This window comes from Pelmatolapia mariae, linkage group LG12, assembly GCF_036321145.2.
Source record: "Pelmatolapia mariae isolate MD_Pm_ZW linkage group LG12, Pm_UMD_F_2, whole genome shotgun sequence".
NCBI lineage: Eukaryota > Metazoa > Chordata > Actinopteri > Cichliformes > Cichlidae > Pelmatolapia > Pelmatolapia mariae.
In genome coordinates this window covers 10,247,749-10,271,975 of record NC_086237.1, presented here as the reverse complement: position 1 = coordinate 10,271,975, position 24,227 = coordinate 10,247,749, and the positions used below count along the sequence as shown (strand labels likewise).

At 41.7% G+C, this 24,227-nt stretch overlaps 1 protein-coding gene across 1 annotated transcript; it reads left to right on the top strand.

The window, feature by feature from the left end:
- Positions 1–575: 575 nt before the first annotated feature.
- Positions 576–20,695, top strand: bicdl1 (BICD family like cargo adaptor 1). The gene is made up of 10 exons (XM_063488884.1): positions 576–1,409; positions 2,285–2,500; positions 10,653–10,769; positions 13,994–14,140; positions 14,589–14,768; positions 14,885–15,103; positions 16,279–16,422; positions 16,911–17,041; positions 17,906–18,026; positions 20,330–20,695. The coding sequence occupies exons 1-10, from the start codon at positions 1,017–1,019 to the stop codon at positions 20,504–20,506; spliced, it is 1,845 nt and encodes a 614-aa protein (XP_063344954.1). The 5' UTR covers positions 576–1,016; the 3' UTR covers positions 20,507–20,695.
- The last annotated feature ends 3,532 nt before the right edge of the window (positions 20,696–24,227 follow it).

The following is a 24,227-nucleotide window of genomic DNA, read 5'->3' as shown; positions in this document are numbered from 1 at the left end:
GTTATATCACACGTAATACACATAAATGTAAAACCTTACTTTTATGTTATCAGGAAAAAGAGCTATATATTAACACTAGGGCCTATAATAAATAACTGATGTTTATTTAAACTCTAGGTTTTTTTGGGCCCTGTCGTGGTTGTAGTTTTCTTTTTTTTAAACCTTTTCTTTGTTTTTATTTACCTTTTGTTCATTTACATAAATCCATGTTTACCAGCCTATTTATTTGGACCAAGCGATCATGTTGAAAGGTTCTTTTTTAAAAAATCGTAAAAGCTTAAGATTAAATTAATCAATGTAAAAAAAAAGTTGTATTTTTTTTGTTGTTGTTGTTTTTAAGTGCCCGCTTATGTGTGTAGGTTTTAGGCTCCTGCACTACTGAAGGCAGCACAGTGTTTTCATTTTATCCCTTCACGTGTTCATTTACTGGATGTCACAGATGTGTGTGTGAAGCACCAAAATATGGCGCTATCATTTTCAGCCAATCGGCTGCTCGTTTGTAACAGGTTTCAGCTGGCGTCACGGTCGTGGCGGGAACGCGCATTAGGAAAGGAAGGAGGTTATGAGAGGCATCGTGATCGCGCTTATCATGTTTGGCCGCTAAGTTCCTCCGGTGTGGAGGCCGATCATTATGGGGGATCTAGGACCCCGAGACGGGATGGACCCTGACCGACCGACGGCTGCGAAGAATTCACTGAGGCGGTTCATACCGGGATAAAAATATTTTGTTGTGAGCAGTCATAAACAAGCAGACAGTGAGCTGCAGAGGAGGCGGTGTTTGCTGGGATTCAATCAGAGCCACCGTTGCGGCTGGTAGGTTAACGAGGAGAGGGGGATGTGAGGAAACTGGGAAGGCAGCACTTTTTAAACACCACGGGATCCGAAGAGCGACGATAATGGCTGAATTGTTGATTAGAAGCCGGCCCGGTCAGCCCAACACAGTCGGAGCAGGGTGGGTTCATCCGGTGTGAAATCAGTCGGCTGTAATCTGTTGGCCTCTCCTCCGCCGGGCGGCGATGTCCGCGTTCTGCCTAGACCTGCAGACGTCTGCCGTGGTTTCAGCACCACTGGAGCTGGACAGCGACTGCATGGAGTCCCGGGGTAGCCCCACCGCTCAGGAGCCCGGCGGCTTTCAGGGTCATCCGCTGCGGCACGCCGGTTCCGGAGGCCTCGGGATGGCCTTGGAGGAGGAACTGGCCATGCTTACCGGGGAGCGGGGAGGTGAGGAGCAGCTGTCAGACCCAGAGACGCCTGCGGTGGGGCATAACGCAGACTTGCTGTCGCTCTTTCGCCAAAAGGAAAAAGACTTGGTTTTAGCTGCTAAACTCGGCAAAGCGTTGCTGGAGAGAAACCAAGACTTGACCAAGCAATATGAGAAAATGCACAAAGATCTCAACGAGAAATTGGAGGTAATCTAAAGAAAGTACGCCTGACAAGTTTTAATTCAAGTATCGTTTTGGTTTGTGTCAAGTTTAGGCCTTGTTTGGAAACAAACTCAGCAACAAATGCTGCCTGCAGACTTGCAAGTTCTGTCATTGTACACAATGTGCTCCAAGCCTAGTTATAGTATACAGTGTAGATAGGCATGCTGCTCAGTCCAGTCTATGGGTAGAGTGACCAGCACAGCATTCACTATAAACTCATCATGTTTACAATGAAGGCTTCACAGCTGATCTTTTGTTCTTGTTGTTTTCCAAATGCTTCACACAACCAGGCACATGGGCCGAGAAAAACCAAATCACATGAAAAAACACAGGGACTAATCCTGGCCTAGTGTATCTGCTGTACATCTGTTCATCCCTTTGATCCATATTTATCCTCAGAGAAGCTGAGCCCTAACATCTCCTTATCATTGATGTTGTTTCATTTTTATTTTTTTTTGGCAGTGCTTGATGTTGTTTTGTTTTGAGTCTATGTGATACCTCTTTTTTGTGGTTGCTTCAGCCTAGGACCATAACAGCTGGCAGCTGCTGGTGGTGCAATGCACATCTGTCCACTGCTAACTGCAGAAAAAAGAAGCATCTTATTATCCGAACTGTCACTCCAATAGCTAGGGTCATATCTGTTCAGTGGATTCAACTGGTGTTTCCAGTCTCAACTTTTTTTTGTTTGTTTTTTAACCACCAATACTTTAACGTGTTTGCCCAAGACAGATTTACTTTCTCAGTCCATAAAACCACCAGTATTTGTCATTGTCAAACCCCCAATAGTCTTTTTTGGTACTTGTGTTTAAAGTTAAGGGTTTTAAACATGATGACCTCTTCTTCTTGTCAATATAATGCAGCACCTGGAGCAAGAGAAGCATGAGCTGCGACGGCGTCTGGAAAGCCGGGAGGGGGAATGGGAGGGCCGGGTGGCTGAGCTGGAGACGGATGTCCAGCAGCTGCAGGGCGAGCTGGAGCGACAGCAAGTCCAGCTGAAAGAAGCTGACAGGGACAAGACCAAGGCCATCAGCGAGCTCTCAGAACAGAACCACAGACTGCTGGAGCAACTCAGTAGGGTGAGGAATGCTTCAGCCTGTGTGCTTGTGTGCATGTTTGTGCTTCAAATGTGTTGCTTCAGGCTCCCTGGGCCACCCTCAAGGAAGATTTAATTAGTCTGGGCTTTGACTCATCATATCACATGGTCTTAAAGCCGCTGTAAATGCCCTTCTACCCCACCTAGAAACACGACTCACAGAAATGCCAGTATGTGCATCTGTGTATCTGAATAAGTGTTTCTCCCTGGCCTGGCTTCAGGGCCAGTGAGGCCACAACTCAGTTTGCCTGGCTGGTATGACATAAGGTGCTCAGCCAAGTGAGGATTCATCACCCCTCAGGGTGGATCTATCTTTATTCAGCCCGTCTCTCTCTGACTTCACCTGAATTATGCTAACTCATCAATATAAAAGTGTAGCTTCCAGGTCTTAAGCGGAATAATTTAGAACGATTGGACTGCACACTTATGCAATAGCACTCTGCATATTGACAGGTAATTTGAGTGCAGTTATTATGACTGGCACAGTAGAAAAGGTCTCATAGCAGATCTCCAGACAGACACATTACAGTAGACAAGCACACAGATGTATAATATAGCAGCGATCGGGGTCACCATGAAAGCTTCAGGCTCTATCCTTGTTGGATATACTGGAAACACATTAGGGTGAACTGAGTCTGACAGCAGGTGGAGACTGACAGAAGTGAGAATGCTAATGTTTGTAGCCAGAGCTGATTAAGCCTTCCTAAGGAGCTCAGTACAACACCTCAATCTGTTCAATCAACATCAAAACAAGCAGCCTCTATTCAGACCGAGTGCACACTTAATTGCTCTATTAGAGTGTCCGTTTATTCACACTGTTCACCTCTGTGATTATTGCATTGCCACTTAAATAATATTAAACCATTGTTTATTATGTTCTGCTTGGTGGTTAAAGGTCATCGTATTTAATAACTGATGTCATAGGAATGCTGTGCTTTCACAGTCCAGAATGCTGCTTGTGTTTGTGGCTAGATTTGGTGGCTTGTGGTGTGCCCTATTCCTTTGCACATGAAATTTGATTGCCCCCTCCCAGAATTGAATTGTCATATCAATGTAACCGTGGGTGGAGATCATGGGGGGACAGTGGTGGCCAGATCCCCCTTTCTTTGTGTCGTCTACCTTAATGCATTATCTTAAGTATCATATTTAGCAATGTAACAATATGCCCTGAAGTCCTTTTGTGCTAATTATAGCCGATGAACAACTATATATTCTACATGTTGAAAAGATCGACTCCCCCTCATATGCCTAACAGTGGTTTGGTCCACTTTCTGTCTCCTTTATAACTTCTTTGCTTTTTAAAAGTGACCTTTAAACAAAGGACCTGTGAAGCATCATTCGTTTCATACGTCATTCAGTAGCACAAAAAATATTTAGTTGTAACCACGCTGCATTTCCTAAGATTCAGTACCTCGCTGTTGAATCAGTGTCACTGCCATCACTTCTTACAGGCCAGCTATGTGTTAGAGTTCATGTTTGTGGAGGCTGGAAATCTGTCCAGTGGTATGGTTTTATATTTATTTCAGACAAAACTTTATGATTTTTTTGTTTTACTCTTGAAACGCCCCTGATCCTGCTCGTCTCGCACATGAGAGAAACATACAGCACCTGTCATGCTAGTGTAACAACTTGAAGGCTGTAAACAGAGGCATCATTGCACTGACTGCTGTCATGTAGCTTTACAGTGGGTGCTGAAGCTACAATTTAAGATGCCCCAAGGCCTCTGTACAGAACGACTGACAGGCCTGTACAGGTGCTTTGATAATGCCGTCACTACTGCCTCTGATGACGCTCAGGATTGTGTTTGTTTCCCCTCCTGGGAGAGGATATGATCTGCTCCCAGGCACATGGGAAAGGCCCAGTGTAGTTGATTTTTAACCCACAGTTTTCCCCCTAATCTTCATCAGGTTAAATCGGCCTCCTGAGCTGTTTTGCTCCAACACCACGATCGCATTGCAATCAAAGGGCGGTGCTGGACAAGTCAGTTACTGTGGATTGCAGCAAAAGTAGGCACTTAGAATAATTAAACTGGATTTAATTTCACTGAAATCCTGGCATGGGAAACTATGAAGATATTCCCAGAAGTGGTCTGTGTTATGTTTTGAGGAGGACAGCAGATCTTGTGGTCTCAGGGAAATTCATGAGAACAAATTGACTGCATCGATCCACATCTCATGATTCAGGGTGCTGGGCAGACAGAGGAAGACCTACTGGTTAGTCAAAATAATGAGGTCAGCCACAGTGCTCCCACAATCTCACTTTCTTCTTTGCATCTTTCTTCTTTTTCTTTCTCTCTCTGTCTGGGCTCATTACTAAGCAATGGCCTGTGACTAAGTAATATTAGCTGTTTACATGTCTGGATGAATGGAGGGAATGTAAGGCTACCCCGAGGAAACTGTGCAGTAGTAAAGCCACAGAAGGCCTTTCATTTTCATCTGACCTGTTTCTCGTAATGGTTAAATTTTCTAGTGAAACAGATTCATAATAAAAGTAGATCTATATGTTGTCCTATTAACCCTGTTAAATAAGTTGGCTAAGTGATAACTAGCTTGTCACTGTTGCCTAAGCCATGCCTCCTAAAAATCACAATGAAGCACATCTACTAATTGTTTTCAATCACGTTGCTGATTTCTTAAAAAAAAAAAAAAAAAAAAAAAAAAAAAAGTTGGGATGCTGTGCAATCATCATTCATTTTTAATTGAAGATATGCCAGATGTCGCAACTGAGAAATTAGATTATATTTCAAAGTTTTTCATTTCATTCTGACATAACGTTTGAAAATAGTTGGGACAGTGACACGTTTCACTGTGTTGCATCACTTGTTTTACTAACGTACAGTTGGAAAACTGAAAAGTTGGATTTTGGAAACAAATGCAAAAGTCTAGCGTGCAGGTGGGCGGGCACAGCTCACAAACTATTATTTTTGTTTAGTTTTCATTGTGGAGCCATGTGATTGGATGATGTGCACAATGGTTAATGTGTGGATGGCAGATGTCTCTCTAAACCCTGTGTATAATAAACAGCACTTATGGTGTCTTTGCAAACATGCAAGCCACCTGTGACATCGAGCACAGTAACTAATGGACTCTTCTACTGGAATTGATGGTGGATTTGATCACTGTGCTGGTGACAAGCAAGACAGTTCCTTAATGGGCCTAAATGGGCCTGCGTGTTTTTGGTTTTTTGTAGTGCTTTAAATTGCATTTGTGAGCTGTTACTTTACTTATTGCACTATTTGTTATGATGAGACAGAGTTTTTCCTCTGGAATAACTGTTCAAACGATAAAGACGAACAGTGTAAAATATACTGTGCAGTATTGTGGTCACTTAATGTCAAAGAGAATGTTACATGTTACAGCAGGGCTGGTCATCCAGTACTAAAGGTCTAATAACACACACAGGTTCAGTACATACTCCTTATAAGGAAGCACAGTATGTCTCTTGACTATCTGTAAGCTGCAAACTGTCCTTGTGACTTATCATAGAGCTGAAATTTCCAGTACCATCAGTAGATAGTCAGGTCATAGTATTCCCAAAGCCTCCACACAGACTAACCTTTTTCAGAATTCCCCAAACAGTGAGATCTCACCAAATACCCCCTCCCCCCCCCAACAAACAAACAGACAAACACAAAACAAACAAATAAAAATCCAAGATATAATATTTTCCTAGTCGTCAATGCACTAAATGCGTTGTGTTATCAAAATGTCTGAGTTTCTACATTTGATAAGCTATATTTGAACTCGCCATTCTTGTTTACATTTTACATAGCCTTGCACCTTTTCTTGGAAAAGTGTTATACATCACTGCACAAACAAGTGGACCAGACACAACGCCACAGAAAATCCAGCCTTGTCTCCAATTTAATCACAGAGATCAAAATTGGACCTGTTTGCCAATAACGCATAAATATATGGATTAATAAAACGTAGAAGCAACAAAAAAAGTAATAGAGAAATCATTAGCATTAATTATATTTGCAGGTTTATTTTAGCTTTTATTTCTCTGGTGAATCACATTAAGGTCAATTTGTGAATTGATCTCAGCTTTTTTAGACAGTTATTTTTTTTAAATGCTAAATATTTCATGATTTATGCTTTTATTTATACATTTGCCCATTAAAAAGTCTGTTTATGTAAAATGGTCGGCTTTTCAGAGGAAGTAAAACCTACAGGCAAATACAAGAAAACAGTGTTATGCTCTTTTAACAACACAGGGATCAGCTCTTAACAGGCTCTTTTCAATTGGCTACAGTGAGATGACCTTGACAAGCCAGGGCACTTCATAGGAAGTGATGTAAGTCATGGGGTAAGATACGGTCCTGAAGGGATTAGCTATAATCCAAGCTAGTAGCCTTGCTATATGCATTAAGTCAGGAACCAAAACAACTTCAATCCATACTCTACTTAATTAATAACAGCAGGTAACGCTGGTATTTGAGCAAAGAAGATCATAAAAATAGTCCCCTCCTTCATGGTTTTCTTCCATCTGGGCACTATATTTGTGTGTATGTGTTTTGAATGAGTCCAGATCTGACTATTAATGCTATATGTTATTTTTCAGTGCACTCCGAGAAAATAGGCTCTCATTGATTCAGGAGGTGTGTGCTTGTTTCCGTGGGTCTGGAGTGTCAGGGCAGCCAATCTCATCGGGCTTAATCTGATCAGACCGAACAAGCAGGAAAAGGGACCTTTCTGTAATTACATTACCACACAGGCTGGGAAAAAGCAGAGGGTGCCCTGACTCTGCCAAAAAAAAGTGTCACGCTTTATGTTTGGGGTCAATTCTACTTCCCTCAACATTCAGAGTTTACTTAATGAAACATGGACTCAGCCATGAATATTGTGTTTGATTCTTTTGAGGCTGTACAGGAGGAGTCAGTGCAATTTTTTTCCTCATCACTTGCTTACATTTACCTGTCAGGTTAGTTCAAACCTTACATTTATAAACTCCAGCCAGTGCTGCCCATCCGTTTGCTGACACCATATGGAGCAGTTGCTGGAGCACCTATAAGATCTGCTGTCGCACTCACGTATTGTCACGTGGGATTTGTTATGCAACTGTTTAAGACGGAGGGTTCCTCCTTCCATGCAAGGAACGGCACTCTGAGAAAGAGAATGCGGAAAATACCACAAGTACTGAGACCCCAAGTCGCAGCTCCGCCAATCCCACTTCTCTGCGGTTGCTATGACAACCAGAGTGACATGCAAATTGAAACCCTCTGTGTTGTTACCATGGGAATGTGTTCTACAGAATGGCACAAGGATACAGATAGTTTGATGCCAGCTTGTGTCACCCAAGACCCTTGATGCACCTGAATCGGGTCCCACACAGAAAGCCCCAAACAGAATCAGCAGCAGTGACTCTCCTCCTCTTCCTCCTGCCACCTTTGGAAAAGCGAATGTCACGTATTTACCGGAAGTGATGTCCAGAGTAAAGAGGCTTTACGGTAACACGTCTCTCTGCTCAGCCCTACTTTAGTGCCCTGGATTCAGTCGCAGCAGTCTGATTTCTTTTCCCCCCAGTTTGTCCTGTCATGTTGATAATACTTGATCTGGAATCTGAGGAGTTTATGCACAGATTAAGTGACTGTTTGGAACTTCACGGTCGACTCTGCGGTTTGCCCAACACGATTTCAATCTGTCAGCTTGCTGGGCCAGTGGGTCAGATGTCACATTGACCTGGTTGTCACACTGGCTCCTGCTACCTGCCCCTGTTTTGCACTCAAAGACAACGGCACTATGTAGTGTTCATCCAGATATGCACATCTAGGCTGTTTGACTGAACTAATCAGATCAGACTGTCAAGTATTTGTATGTTTTCCTTTTTCCCAGCAAGCTTTTTGGAATGACATATCCCATACCTGCATTTATATTGTTTGAAAAAGGTGTCCTTTTGTGTTATTTCAGAAACCATGACTGTAGTTTGTCAACAGGTTTACAAATAGTCAACTACATTGACTACCCAACCAACAAACACTTGTTGAACAAAATGTTAAAAGGACAATTATGACAATCTAATTAATGACAAATTATGACAAAAAATTTTCTAGTTGAAAGAACGTGTAGATTAGGGGTATCAAACATAAGGAAACATGCACACACCTGAGCAGCCCTGAAATATGAATGAAACCACTCAGTTCAGGAAAGAGAAACAAGTGTTACGAGGGGAAAAAACTCCATGGAAATCACATTTAGCCAACAAAACATCCATGAATCTTTGGTGTTTGGGATATAACTTGGAGTTTTGCATCTCTCTGCTTTCCCAAGTTATATACATCCACCGTTGGTTCTTGTTTACATGCTTTGTGTAAAAAGTAAAAAGAAGGTTTTCCACACCATATTTGTTCGATTCATAAAAGCTCATACAGCTCCTTTATTACAGCATGGCACACAAAGCATGCTTGTTTTCAATTCTGTGTTTAAGTACCAGGTGCAAAGCTGACACATGAATAATTAGACCTAGAAAAACTAAAGTTATTGCTTAGTCATCACTCCTCTGCCAAGTAGTTCATGGTTCAGTTTATCTACTTGTTGGTAGGATTACTCAAAAAGTTAAGAGATGGTGCTTGTTCAGCTTAGAAGTGATTAAACTTTTAGAGTTAGTCGGGTTCTAAATTCTGAAATCTTTGGAGGGATTCTCTACCAGTGCAAGATGGGTGAAAATTTTAAATTTTGTGACCTATAGTATTTTCACAAATATATATAAAGTTGAAATGAGAACAATGAAGAGAAACAGTCTTCATGTTTGCAAAGATATCACAAACTTATCTGGATCCAGAGATTATTCTGGACCATCAGTACCACAATGTTTTCTGAAGGAAAGCTTAACTTTCACTTTTCAACTTATTTTTACTTTTTGCACTTCTGATGTAAACATTATTGACTTGTTCTAAAAGAATAACATATAGAAACCCCCGTTTTCATTATTTAATCCAGGTCATATGCATGCAGGGAAGGATTTGATTGTCCATGAGGTGCTAAGTTCTGTAAATCAGGATTTCTTTAGTGCTGTGTGCTTTTGGAATTCATGATGGATTGAAGTGGATGATAAACTGATTTATTTAAAGGTAAATAGGCCTTTGCAGGTAAGCAGTAGAAACAAAAGAGTAGTCATGGTGCTTACACTGTGTTGTTAGGTGCTGTTCAGACTGGAGCCCCAGAAATGGTCATAATGGCAGCCTGTCCTTACAGACTTCCCAAAGAACACTGACACCACAAACAGTGCTGCTTTACAAACAGAAGTGAACTGAAATGGCCTGATGTATGTACAGCCCAGCTGTTGAGCCCTTTCATCTCTCTGTGAGCGCCTCAAAAAGCTGCAGCAGTGTGTAGTGCCATCTAGAGGCTTTTATTGATATTGATGCAATAAGTCATCCTCACTTTCATTCAACACTCGGTGATTAAAAGACAACAAAAAAAAGGTAATTTAAACGCACTTCCTGCTTTTTTTTTTTGCACTTTCCTGCCTAGTTTTTTTTGTTAGTCCATTTACTCCATATTCAGTATCTCCTGAGAGCTATAAAGTATGCTTTTTAGGATTTTGCTGTTGCCATGGCAGTGATGATAATGCAAAATGTAGCTTCCTGAGTGCAGCTTTATGCTAATGATGCACAGCCTGGCTCTGTGTGGTCTGATCCCACCTGTCCAATAAGCTCTAGTGATGCACTAAGGCTGCTGCTGCTGCTTCACTGGATTGCACAAATAGCGAGCAGATCATTTCTGTTGTTTGAGGCTTTTAGCAAGGGCCATGACTTGTGGGTGAATTTGTGCTTTTAGAGAACCAGCTATTAAATGCACCATTTACCAAAACAGACTGGGGAGGGCTGATTTACAGCACGTCAGTGTCACTAACACAGTGTGAGTGCAAACTGAACAGCAATGTGTTTGAGTGTCTGCATGTGTTAGCCTCCAATGAGTCACCATGGGGGAGAAAAGACAAAAGAGTTGCAGTGCCATTATTCTAATTTAAGTTATCAAGTTCTGCAACACGTTAACATTGATTTTTAATGCCAGTATTACCACGAACAACGCTTACATGAGCAACATTTTACAGTGCTAAATTGTATTCTTTCAAACTAAAAGCAGGCCTCTTTTAAGCTCAGTTTCTGTCCTTCCCTTTCTGTCTTTGTCCAGGCTGCAGAGGTGGAGAGGCAGCTGTCCACTCAGGTCCATTCATTACGGGATGACTTCAGGGAGAAGAGTGTGTCCACACGCCAGCACATGACACGACTAGAGACTCTACAGGCTGAGGTCAGTCTTGTGTGCATCCCGTCTTCTGTATACATAACTTCATAACAAGTACAGTTGATTGAACATGCACAAACTGAGAAAACTCCCCCTAAAGCTGACTAGAACTTCTAACAGGAACATTTATCTTAGGTACTTAAGAGTTCCAAAAATCATGGTGCCTAGTAGAAGCAATTTAAGCCATTTCTAGTTACCAACAACTGTAGGGTGGCGTCAGAACTCAAGGGAAGTTAAAGACAGACTGTACAATTTTTTGAATAAGCTAGTCTGTTCAGATACTTCAGTTTGTCCACAACTATGTAGTACACTGTTTTTGACAGGCCCAAGTCAAGTAAGGCAAGTTATACACTTACCAGAAATGTTGGATTTTGCATTTACATTTAAAATGCGTTATGCCAGTCACCACTTATCTAAAAAATTTTATACTGAAGATGACGTTTTAATACGCACCAGTACCAAAATGGTAACATGCATGTAACATGCATGTTACATTAACATCAATGGTTGATTTAAAAAGGAAAGAAAATCTACATGGCTAGGCTAAGATTGCTAATCTAGACAGCTAAACTAAAATAGCTAATCTAGCTAAAATAGCTAAATAGCTAGTGTGGACATTGCCCTTGGATGCTGACGATATTCTGCTGGCTGGAAACTATCGCAAACATACACGCAGCTATTTAAATATTTCATATTTTCACTATTTCTTTACTTACAGTGCACTGCATGAAGTCATTCTTGTCAGAGATACACTCACAGGGCACTTCATTAGGTACAACTTGCTAGTTCCCTTTTGATTCAGAGCTGCTTCAATCCTTTGTGGCACAGATTCAAAATGATGCTGGGACCATTCCTCAGAGAATTTGGTCCATATTGACATCATAGCGTCACACAGTTGCAGCAGGTTTGTCAACTGCACGTTCATAATGAAAATCCTGTTCCACTGCAATCCCAATTTACTCTATTGGATTGTGATTTGGTGACAGCAGAGGTCATTTAAGTACAGCCAACCAGTTTGAGATCATTTGAGTTTTGTGACATACTCTGACCTTTAATGGATGGATGTGGTCAGGAACAATACTCAAGTAGGCTTTGGCATATAATTAATACCCCATTTGTAATAGGAGTAATTCATAAAAGGGGCTAAAATGTGCCAAGAAAATATCCCCACACCATTAAACCACCACTACCAGCCTGACCCGCTGATTCACGACAGGATGGATCCATACCTTCATGTTATTTACTCTAAATTCCAACCCTACCATCCGAACGTTGCAGCAGAAATCAGGACTCGTCAGACCGGGCAACATTTTTCCAGTCTTGTCCAATTTTGGTGAGCCAGTGTGAATTGTAGCCTCACTTTCCTATTTTTAGTTAACAAAAGAGATACCTGGTGTGGTCTTCTGTTGCTGTAACTCATCTGCTTCAAGGTTTGACAAGCTGTAAGTCAGCGATGCTCTCATCCTTACCTTAGCCTCAGCCTAAAGCAGCTTTCCTCTGACATGGGATATCAGCAAGAAATTGCTCATTTATTGGGATTTTCCCAGTAGGGTTTTTGAAATATTTAGACCATGTAGACCAGGGAGTGTATATAAGAAAACAGCCTCTAAAGTGAAGCCACTGCGTGTCTCACCTGAGGCTTTACCTAGGGCTTTGTTATGAGTTACAGCACAGTCTATGGTCCATCTTTTATTTAGTTAGTATAGCGAGTTCAAACATTTAAGTGGGAAACTCAAGATACATCATTAGTTTTAAATGTAATCGATCGTGAGGTAGGTAAGTATAAATGTTGCTGTTTATCTGACATCCGGTCCCCTCACTTTGCTTGCCTAATGATGATGACTTTAAAGAGTCAGTATACCATTATCTTGCAATTACCACCTGTAGCCACAGTGTCCACTTGTTCAATAAAAGCCACAGTCATGCTTTAAAGTCTCCACTAATGATAAAAAGAAAAAGAAAAGTCTTTCTTCCCTTAATAAATTCTTTTTTTCTCAGGGGATGATCTTCACTTTGAACTCGAGGCACTTGTGTGATTTCTTTCAAACGTTTCCTTTCTTCTTTATCTTTTTCGCCTTTCTCACCATTTCCCATTCCCCTCACCCTCCTTCCTTCTTGGTTGGAGCAGCAAGGGCTAGAAGTGAGTGGTTCCCCTGCACCGTCTCTCAGCCTGACTGCATGCTGCATGTGACATTGTAAAACAGCAGGAACAGCGAAGGCGCTGATATTTGTTTTGATTTTTGCAATTGCCTGTCATGTGTCTTGATGATGGGGCAAAGTGCTAACTCTTTTCACCTTTATAGTATGTAATATGTTATGTGCGCAGCATTTTTGTCTATCCCTGTTTCTGAGGCCAAGCATGGATAATTTTTTTTTGTTTTTATCAGAGCATGAGCTGAGTTGTGATGTCAGCTGTGTCATATGTGAATGGATATGTCCTCTACGTCAGTACTGTAAGAGTTCAGGTTGTTCCGCAGCTTCTCTTCAAAGCCAGGGAGAAAACACCCAGACTGCAGAGCCTGTGCTATAATTGGGAGAAAAGGCTCCTGCTCTATATTTAGAGATACTGCAATGTCTGGGTGCTCCCCTTATTCCAATGCTTTGCCTTTATATGACATGTTCTTGATGACTAATGGCTTTTTGGCCTGTTAGGGTGAAAGCAGAGACTATCGCAGAACCCAAAATATCCAGAACCTGATCATGTAGATGCACATGTGCCAGTAAAAACAACTGATCTGCATGAAAGCTCCCTGTGCTGCGAAGTAGGTTATCAGATGTAGGTCAGAAGCAGGAGGGATAAAAATGAGCAGAGCTGATGTTTGTTTAATGGGCAAAGCTGCTCAGGCAGCTGCAAGGGAAGACAATTCATGAAGTCTATCTTGTGTCTTCAATATAAGGCCATTACACAGGCACGGTAAGCAGTACACTGCTATGAAACTTTGTGTAGATGCTAAAGCATCACCAAACATTCCTGAAGACGAGGGTGGCGACCAATGCAGACACCCGTGCTAGGCAACGAGCATTCTTTAGGCCAGTGGGAGTGCTTTTAATCTTGTGTAAGAGCCCAGCTTCCCTCACAGGCAGGGAAAAAACAATATGCAGCCTTTAATCAGGTCCATAGCTGCCCATTTGTTTGCGATCGACCAGGAAATCTGAGCAATCCTTGGATTCTAAACGTAACGCCTGCTTCCCACAGCGCAGGGTCTAACTGTCACTGTTTGAAATGCTAGATTAAGATGCTGTCAGAACGGAAGATGGAGTTGGAGCACCGAGTGCACGCCATGCTCGAGGAGAACGAGTTGCTGCAGAATACTGTGGATGAGCTCCGGGAGAGGACGCTGGTGCTGGAGAAGCAGTGTCACGAGAAGGACCTCCAGGTACGGACACATAAATGAAGCTTCGGGGAATAATTGCTACCTTAGTAGATAGTGTACATTATTCCTATTATTCTTATTACAAATGATTAGAGTGGTTTTAGATTATTTTGCTTTCCCTTATTTTATTTCATATCTAGCTATTACAGTAGTGGTATTGTATATACACTATTACATCAGTGTATATACAAGTAATCCCTGTGAGTTTTTATCTGCATAGCCAACCAGAAAAAAGTTACTTAAAAGAAGGAGAAAGGGAGGTAAAACGGCTTGTTTCAGACAGTGGAGGAGCTGATGAACTCCACTAAGGTCCAGTATTGCATAAATAACAAGGATTTTGAACTATCTATTATCCAGAACTACTCTAATACAGCCCAAGTATAAAAATATAGAGTTGGAAATGAGATGAATGCCACTGTTAAGTCTTAGTTAACTCCTCTCTCGTGTCCAGTTGCGGCAGAGCCAGCTGGAGCTGCTGGAGGTTCAGGTGTCCCACAGGCAGCTGGCCGCTAGGTTGGAGGAGCTGACGGAGGAGCACAGCCTCCAAACTCTGACCCCCCATCCTTCCAGCCTGCTGTGCGAGATAGAGCAAAGTATGGAGCAGGAGGAGCAGGAGCAGGAGAGGGAGCAGGTAGCGATGTTTATGACTGCCTAATCGTATCCACAGTCAGTTTGTTTAAACTCGCTGTGAGCATCAGGAGTGTTGGTGACTAATATCTAAACTATCTGGTCTTGTTGATCAATCAGCTACGTCTTCAGCTATGGGAGGCCTACTGTGAAGTTCGCTCACTTTGCTCTCATCTGCGGGGAAACGATGTCACGGATTCAGCGCTGTCCACTGACTCTTCCATGGACGAGTCCTCTGAGACTTCCTCAGCCAAGGATGTGCCTACTGGGAGCCTCCACACCAGCTTGCTAGAGCTACGGAGGCTCACTCAGAATCTGCTGGATGGCAATGAGTCTACGGTAATGAGCAACATGCTGGCAGTCAGCATTGTTGCTGTTAGACTAATATTAGGTGTTACCTAGAAAAAGTGAGATAATGACTAATTTTGGACTACTAGTAATTTTTGGCGATTGAATCATTTCAAAAGAAGAACTATTTATGTAGTACTGTACACGGCAATACAGCATCTTATTTTCTGTGTGACAAAAGTCTTGAGCCACCGCTTGTTCTCATCAATAGTTCTCCAGGCTTTTCAGAGGAATACTTCTTTTGTTTGCTAAGCCACCTAACACTGACCTGTGAATCATTCAAGCATAAAAAAGGTACACAAGGAAGGAACCAGTGTTGTGACTACACACAACAGACAAAGAAATCCATTTTAAATTTTATCTTTAGGCCCTTTGGTGCTAGCAGTCTGTCACAGAAACATTTGTTATAACTATTAGATGAAACTTGGCATGTCTTGGTGTGCAGTGTGTCCTAAAAAAATCTGAGGAAACTGGATAAGTGGAAGTGGTGGGCCTAAGCCAGCTGTGTCCAACTCCAGGCCTCAAGGGCCGGTGTCCTGCAGGTTTTAGATAGCACCCTGGGTCAACACACCTGAATCAAATGATTAGTTCATTACCAGGAGAACTTCAAGACATGTTGAGGAGGTAATTTAGCCATTTAAATCAGCTGTGTTGGATCAAGGAAACATCTAAAACCTGCAGGACACCGGGCCTTGAGGCCTGGAGTTGGACACCCCTGGCCTAAGCTATCTGCAGAAGTTGGGCAGTATCCCAGAGTCACATCCTTCAGAAACAGGAAAGACCTGACATAGGACCTGAGAGACGCTGTTCACTGAAGCCCCATCAGAAATGGTCTCAGTTGAAGGGTAGCTGTCAGGAAGCCATACTTAGGGACGGGAAACAGTCTTATGGAGTCATGAATCTAAATTTGAAGTATTTGGTTCAAATTATCATCAGTATGTATGGAGGAGGCCAGGAGACAGGTACACTGAATGTCTACAGACTTTCCCACTACTCTGTTTTTATTTTAAACAGGCAATGCTCACCTCACTTTGTCTTTACAATATGTAATGCAAATTTTTAGCATTAAAGAAATCATCGTCACTTCACACATGAGTTACTTTCTCATAAAGCCGATACTGTCCACGGTAAGTCTTTGTTGTAACGTGTGTGCTTTGTGTGCAAAGGGCTCACGGCGTAGTGATGAGGAGGCTCTGGAGGAGCAGGTGAGGAAACTGGGAGAAGAGTTGCGGGAAGTCAGAGAGCTGTATGAGGCGGAGCAGGACAAAACACGCGGCAATGAAGAGGAGCTGCTGCAGCTGCACAACCAGGTAAAACAACCATGTGTGTGCATCATGTATGTGCATGTCAGTCAGAGATTTAGATAATAAACGTAGCTGAAGTCATTCATTCAAGATCCTTTCCAGTCTTTCTGGGCGTAATAACGCTGCATTAAGGAGTTTCTCATGTCTAACAAGAACACTGTGATGACGTAGTGCAGCAGATGTAGTCCTCACCCTGTTGTGCATCGGTTTGAATTTGATGCATGCTTTTTCTAATGTAGGACATTGCTTCAACCTTGTTCAACCTTCTCTCTGCCAGGACAGCTCACGCTCTCCTGTGGGTTTAAAATGCCGTCTTGCATGATTTAAATGACACAAGCTGCTCACGCACTCCATCTTCTGCCGAACTAGGTCAAACAAATATCTCGCCCATGAGCACCATGTTGTCTAACTTTGCCATTAAACCGTGTACCCTGAATACACGGCCTCAATCTCACAGGGATGTTTCATTCGCATTCACTCTGCATGATCCACAGGTGGCGCTGCTCTCTGTAGAGATGCGCTCTCTCCGAGAAGAGAACGAGCGAATGAGGACAATGGCTGAAGTTCGAGAACCCAGCGAGCAGCTCCAGAGTGCGATCAGAGACCGAGACGATGCCATAGCTAAGTAAGACTGTGCGATTTCACAAATAGCTTAGTCCTTTATCACTACTTCAACAGGTGTTTGCACGGGTTTAGTAAGTTCATTTTGCTGTTGAAAAGATTAAAAGTTTTATCTTTTTACTGTATTTACATTAAATTTATGCCCCAGTTCATCAAACAGTGTGACAGTGCTTGAGTTTTTTTCAAGTTATAATATAATGAGATGTAAATATTTTCAGCCATCATTTCAGATTTTAATCATATGTTTGATAACTGAATTATCAAGTCTGTTAATCCCTAACCCTAAACCTTATTATTCTAGAGTCTAGATAGATGGAAAAAACAGTTCTAGACCAGCTGTCCCCAACCCCCGGGCCACGGATCGGTACCAGTCCGTGAGTCGTTTGGTACCGGGCCGCGAGAGTTGAGGCACAGGTGTGAAATTTATGGTTTTCAGGGTTTTTAATCTTTTTTTTTTAATCGTTAACTCAGTTTTCCTGGGTCTTTTCCATGTGTTATAAATAAATCTTTTTTTTGGTGTTTTTTTTTCCGCGACACCTTAAAGGCAGGTCTGTGAAAATATTGTTGGACATAAACCGGTCCGTGGCGCAAAAAACGTTGGGGACCGCTGTTCTAGATCATAATGTCATGATCTAGAACTGTGACATGCATGCTGACAAAGTGCTCTTATCCATCTAAAATCTGCTGCTTGTGCAAGTACAAATTGATACAGCATATATTCAACATAACTGTGAGGTTTGCTGCAAGAAGAAGTCAACTTATTCTGTCACTGAGTAATGACTGATTTGTGTGGCAAAGTGCCAGAGCTGACTTTGTGCGTGGCCTTCATTCATATTGTTGTGTGTGTGTCTGTGTGTGTGTCTTGCAGGAAGAAAGCGGTAGAAATGGAGCTGGCCAAATGTAAAATAGACATCATGTCTCTGAACAGCCAGCTGTTGGACGCCATCCAGCAGAAGCTCAATTTGTCGCAGCAGCTGGAGGCTTGGCAGGTGGGTCAAAGGCTATATTCAACATTTATTATTTTTTTTGGAATAGCTCATTTTAAAAACACAAGTTACGTAAATGCCAACGCAATAAAAGATGAAGTGCGACTAAATTAGGTTTGGACAACTTTAAATGCACTTATACATGAATAAAATGCGTCTAGCTGCTAGAACAGTTTGTCCATCCCCCCTGTCTTCGCTGTAGCATGTGTCAGTCTGTTACCTTAAAGCCACTCACAGCATCTGTGTATTCAAACTGAGCTACTCACTTTACTGTGGAGGGAGAGTGTCAGTTTCTCGTCTGTGATGGACAAAAGTAAAGGAACATTACAGTGCTGTGTAAAAGTCTTGAGCCAATATTTCTTTATTTTTTGCTTCTAAGGAGCCAGAATTTCTGGTAATTTTTTAAAGTCGTCTCAAGGAAAAGTTCTCCAGGATTTTTGAGTCTTTTAAAGGTTTTAACACTGAGCCATGAAACAGTCAAGCATAAAAAAAGCACCTAACTCAAGGGAGGAACCAGTGATATCTTCAAATAACAGACAACCTGGTGAAGACTGAATTTTAAATGTTATCTTTAGGAACTTTGCAACTTGCAGTCTGTTGCAACCCTCCTTTAAACTTCAGGCTATCAGAAAGTGTCTGAAAGTCATGTCCTTAAGATATCAGAAAAACATCCAGCAAAGACCTGACACAGGACCTGAGGGATCCGGCATCTGGCCCTTCAGTTGATTCATCTACTGTTTGATGAAGCGTTGTACGGGTGGAGGTTGGCTGTCAAGAAGCCATTCTTACAGAAGGGAAACAGGGAGAAAAGACTGTGGTAAATTACACAAGAACTGGACTGAAAATCAGTGGTAACAGGTCTTATCGAGTGATGAATCCAAATTTGAAATTTTTGGTCCAATTCATCATCAATAGACAACTTAAAGAAATTAGAAGATTTAGATTTTGTGTGACATTTTGAACAGTTCAAGCTGTGTTGAAGAATAAAGTCAGTGATAACAAATATTGACTTTCAAGATTGTGTTTCAATAAATTTCTACCCCCACCCACAAGGGGTGACTCAACACTTTTACACAGTACTGTATTAGACTTTTTGTTTGAACATATTGTGTGTGTGTGTGTGTGTGTGTTCCCTACCCATCCCCTTTATCTGTAACAAGCTGCTCTTTCCTCTCTCTCCTCCCTACCCACAGTTTGCCTCCTCAGGGCTCTTTACTGTTTGGCTCTTGTGGTTTCTGATCTAGTGGCCTTTCTCAGCTTCTGTACCACCCCTTCTCCCCTGTGGTACCCACCCCCCCTCCTGCCTTAGAGGTGAGCCCGGGCAGTGCCATCTCGCCGTTTTACCTCGCACCAACTAAACCAGCCACCGCTGAGCCATTCCATGCCAGGAGAAATGCCCATTTCAGCTCTTTTTTTCCTCCCCATCTGAAACCATTAACCAGCACAGAGAACCATCTAAACCCACCACCTCCTCTCTTACCACCTGTTTGTGTCCTCTCTGCTTTCACTTGCATATGCCGGTCCACTGGTCAGCTTACCTGTTGAGAGAACACCCCTTTCAGAAGTGCAGATCACAATATTTGAATTGTGTATGGTTATATTTGTGCTACTGTATGTCGGTGACATTAGGGGATAAATTAAATTGTGTGTTTTTTGTTTTTTTTTTCCAGGTACCGAGTGTAAGTCTCAGTCTGACATCACAATTGGTTCCCACTTTATTAAACAGCTTGTTAGTGCCCTCTGGTGGCTTTATACCTCAACAACAACAACCAAGAATGAATATGGCATCAGATTCAAAGTGTTTGGTGCAGTTCAGAACAGTGGACTCTTACACAATGTGCCAAAATTATGCTTGTTTTATTCTTTTTTTTCAATCCTTTACTTTGTTTAGTGAATTATTGAATAATTTTAAATTCCCGTTCCTCTCAAAAATTATTTAAATAATGTATTCTGAGGGGAAACTACTTTTTGTCAAGACTTTACAGTGTAGTAAGGTTCGTATGATCTAGAATAGAATAGAATAATACACTAGAATAATCCTTTAATTGTCCCACAAGGGGAAATTTGGTTGTATCAGCAGCAAAAACAAAAAACAAAAAACACACATATACAAAAAAGAACAGGACACAGAACAGAAAAATCCACCACAGGTGAAAGGTAATGGTGGTGTTTCTATAATTACTATCCAACAGGTAACTTGTTCAGTGGGTCCAATGTTTCCAGAAGTGCTTGTAACATCTCACCGCACGCCCTCTCCACATGACCTTTCCTTCTTGTCATTCACTCATTTACCTTTCTGCTTTTAGGATGATATGCACAGAGTGATTGACCAGCAGCTGATGGACAAGCACCAGGACGAGTGGCGCGCAGCCCCTACATCTCTGTCGGGGTCGTCCGTAACCCACAGGGGTCAGTCCTCAAGAAGAGCTCAGCGTATCTCCGACCGGGACAAGAGACTTTTCTCTTTTTTCAAAAAGAACTGAACCCTATCATGCTGGCCCTGAGCACAGCCGACAGACGCAGACGGACGAGGCGCAGGACAAGGAGGGTAGTGACATCACAATACAGGGGGTAAAAACACAGCCAAAGACAGGCAGTGGCACATGCACACTGAGGGTTTTTTTTTTGGTTTTTTTTGGGGGGGGGGGTCATTTTGCACTTTATCTGTCCCATTATTATTCTCCTAGTGATTAATTGGTGACTGCTGACAGTGAGTGAAATGTTGAGAACTTCCCCAGAGGCTTTGGCTTAAGGCCCCTCACATAGAAAGCTATTGATCTTACAGAGCATGAACAGGGTCATGAAATGTACCTCCAGAAGGGGAGGTTTCCTTGTAGTGCCTAAAACTATCTCTACTACCCCACTGCCAACTCTGTAGAGAAAGAAGACTATTTATTAACTCTTACTGTATGCATCCCAGTTAGCAGGCCAAGGAGTCTGGGGAAAGACGGGCAGATACGTGGGACCAAGCAGGATCACGAAGAAAAGATGAGGATAGTTGGAGAAAGCTATAAGTCTATAATACTATAAGACATGACAGAATATGATTGCTATCCTCTAGGTACAGAGCAACAATGCTCCAGTCAGCCCATGTGATCTCTCAGGTTTATTCATTTGTTCAGGGGAACATGAGGCTTGATGTATCAGGAATATAGAGTGTTGTTTACTTGGCTTAAGTGAGTGGGGGGGGGGGGGGGGGGAAGCCCCATCATTTATAGCCCCACATCCAAACGCTCAGAAAAGATATCTCTACAGGGGTATCACAAATATATACATATACTATTAAAGCTGCACTAAGCAATATTTTTATAGAAATAAATAGCTTAACGTTTGTTTGCTTTTCTCATTAAATCCAACAAGACATCACTATCTTTATTCCATTATTTTGATTCCAACTTTTTTGGCCCTGAAATTTATTTGGCACAAAGAAACATATTTTTAAAACGACTGCTAATGCTGCAGCCCATTGCCCAATGGATCAGTGAACCATAGACTTTATAGAAAATTCTGGACTCTATAGTTTTGAAACTTCAATTTAAGCATTTTGGCCACTGCATGTTGTTTTTGGAGCCAGAGCTTAGATCAGAGGCTGGAGTGCTAAGTCATGCTAGCATGATTAGCAAACTGCGTTGATAAGCTAATTAGTGCTAAGTAGCATTAAGAACATACCAGAAATTCATTAACCAAAACTCCAGCAAATGTTCTGTATGGCACAGATGCCGTATATATTTTCAGAAGATTCTACTTAAAAAAGTTCAAAAAGAAAAGAAACCACATATATGGTGTTTAGTTCAATTTAGCAGAGGTGAAGCCTAGTAGCTATACAGCTTCTAGCTAGCTGTTAGCACACCTGCTAGTCAAAAGGTCCACACCCAAGTTTTTAGCCTTGGGTTTATACCCTAATGGAAGAGTTAATTATAAGGCTGTAAACATGGATTTTAACGTCCATGTTAACATGAGACTTTAGGGGAATCACTCACTTTTGGAGCCAGCGTTAAGTGACTGCTGCAGGTAGTTTTTGGAACTGCTTTTTCAGCTCTGGGGACGTGGTCATGTTGCCAAACAACTTTAATAAAATGTGACATTATGTGTTTTTGAAGTATTTGCAGATAGTTCCATTTGCAACAGTTAGTTTAGTTTTAAAGAAATTATTTTTCCATTGAAAGCAGGAGACGAAACTCAAATCCTAAGGTTTTTTTTGTATAATGCAACCAACACTCTCCGACACCTCTCCAGCCTACCTTTTACCTGTTGTACTTTACAACACTTTTTTCGGGTTAGTGTAAGTTTCTAGCTTCCTAACCCAAAAAGAAAAGGCTCATAATATTTGTATTATATTAAGAGAATATCTGAATTGCGTGAATGTGTAATGATCTGTGTTATGAACACAGTCAGGCCTCCATGTTCACCTCTGACACCTGAATAAACCTTTGGGTAGCTCTAATTTACAAAGTCTGACCAGCTGTTATTTTTCTACATTTAATGTTATATTTAAGATTTAAAAATGTATAATTTTTTTTAAATGATAATCTACTGTTGAATGTTGTCCCCATGATGTCAATCATCTTCCTAGTTGACCAAAATTTCCAATATGTTTACATCAGCTTGAGAAGAAGGCAGAACTGCTGTATGTAGAGTGCTCATCAGCTCTCCGTGTCAACAACGTGTTGAATTTCGCATTGTTAAAAGGCATGTCAGTGTACAGTAACTCCACAAAACGTCCTCCACAGTGGTCAGCATTTGCTGCTTTGCTTTGCGTTTACCACTATCAGAGAAGTTCTACCTCCATTCTCATTGCTTCAGTACTTCACGGGCACTTTGATTTCTCGGCCGCGGGCTTCCGTTCTTTCCGTAGGTGACGTCTGTCGTCGAAAAGCAGGCGTTGACCTGAAAATGCATGGACAACTCCCAGTGTGGTGCAGCGATGTCTCTCATGTCTGTCTGTGTTTGAACTCACGTCTAATGCAGCTGCGCAAACCTATGCAGATGTCTTTGTGTTGTCTCAGCTGGTTGTAGGGGGAGGATCAACCCAAAGAGTGATTTTTATATATAAAAAAAATTGAATAGGTTTGGATGAAATTGATATATTTATATGACAAAAAATGTGTACCTTTTGAATGAAAGTCTTTTTGTAGACAGAAGAACACCTGTATAATGTTGTTTGTAGACTGTATTTTATTTTCTTCTGTTTTTGTTGTTCTGGTGTGGCATGCAGTAGAGATTATAGTCCCAGTCAAGTCAATCCCAGGAGATCAAACAACCTAAACTTTGCATCATATCTACAGTAAACTCTTAAAAACATCACCTCACTTCAGTTTATCTGACACGTTCTCATACAACTTTTTGACAAGGCATCCCATATAAATAGTTCATAAAATATCAGGAGTAGTTTAACTACCACTAAATTGCTTACTAATGCTTTAGGGATTAGTTATGAGCATTGGTTGAGATTTTAAGTTTGATGAAGTTTAGATGTGACTATGTGTCTGAGTGCAAATATGACATTTATGACATATTCCTTTAGAAGTCCTGTGTAAATGAATCAACAGGCCACTTGCTCATAACACAGAAATAGGTGACTTATTTTAAAGATCCCAGTAAGAGTCTGCATAAGGTATTACAAAAATATCAGTGATGTGTATTAATAGTTTTTTGACCTTTAATGCAGCCTTTGAAAAATCCCTCCATTTAGGGATGTCTTATCACAAAGTTCTTTCCTGCTCTGTTTGATGTGTTGTGATCAGAAACGTGTTCCCCCTTCTGGCAGAAATAAGCAGTAAGTGTGATGGCGTATGGATTTAAAAACTGGACCTTCAGATTTGTGACTGGATGACCGGTGTGAGAAAGCTCTGACTCAACACCAGTGGCTCCTGCCCATCACCAGACTTCAGTTTGTTTGTTTTTTCATGTAGAGAAATCATACTGTGTACCATATTCAGTTCTGTCAGCATCGTGTTCTTTTCCTCGGTCGACTGTATCCGCTCCTTCATTTTCCGACTGAAAGCATTTTTAAAACTCTGTGTGCTGTGTCTCTGTGGTAAACATCACGCTGCTGCCACCGTGGATCGAGTGTGTGTCCAGGGGCAGACAGACATGCCATTGAATGTTTGCTTGTGTCTCCTTGGGCGGATGTTGTTTAGGAATTTAGAGCTTTTGTTGGGCCCATTGTGCTCCATGTGAGTGCTTCCATTCACCCATGACTAA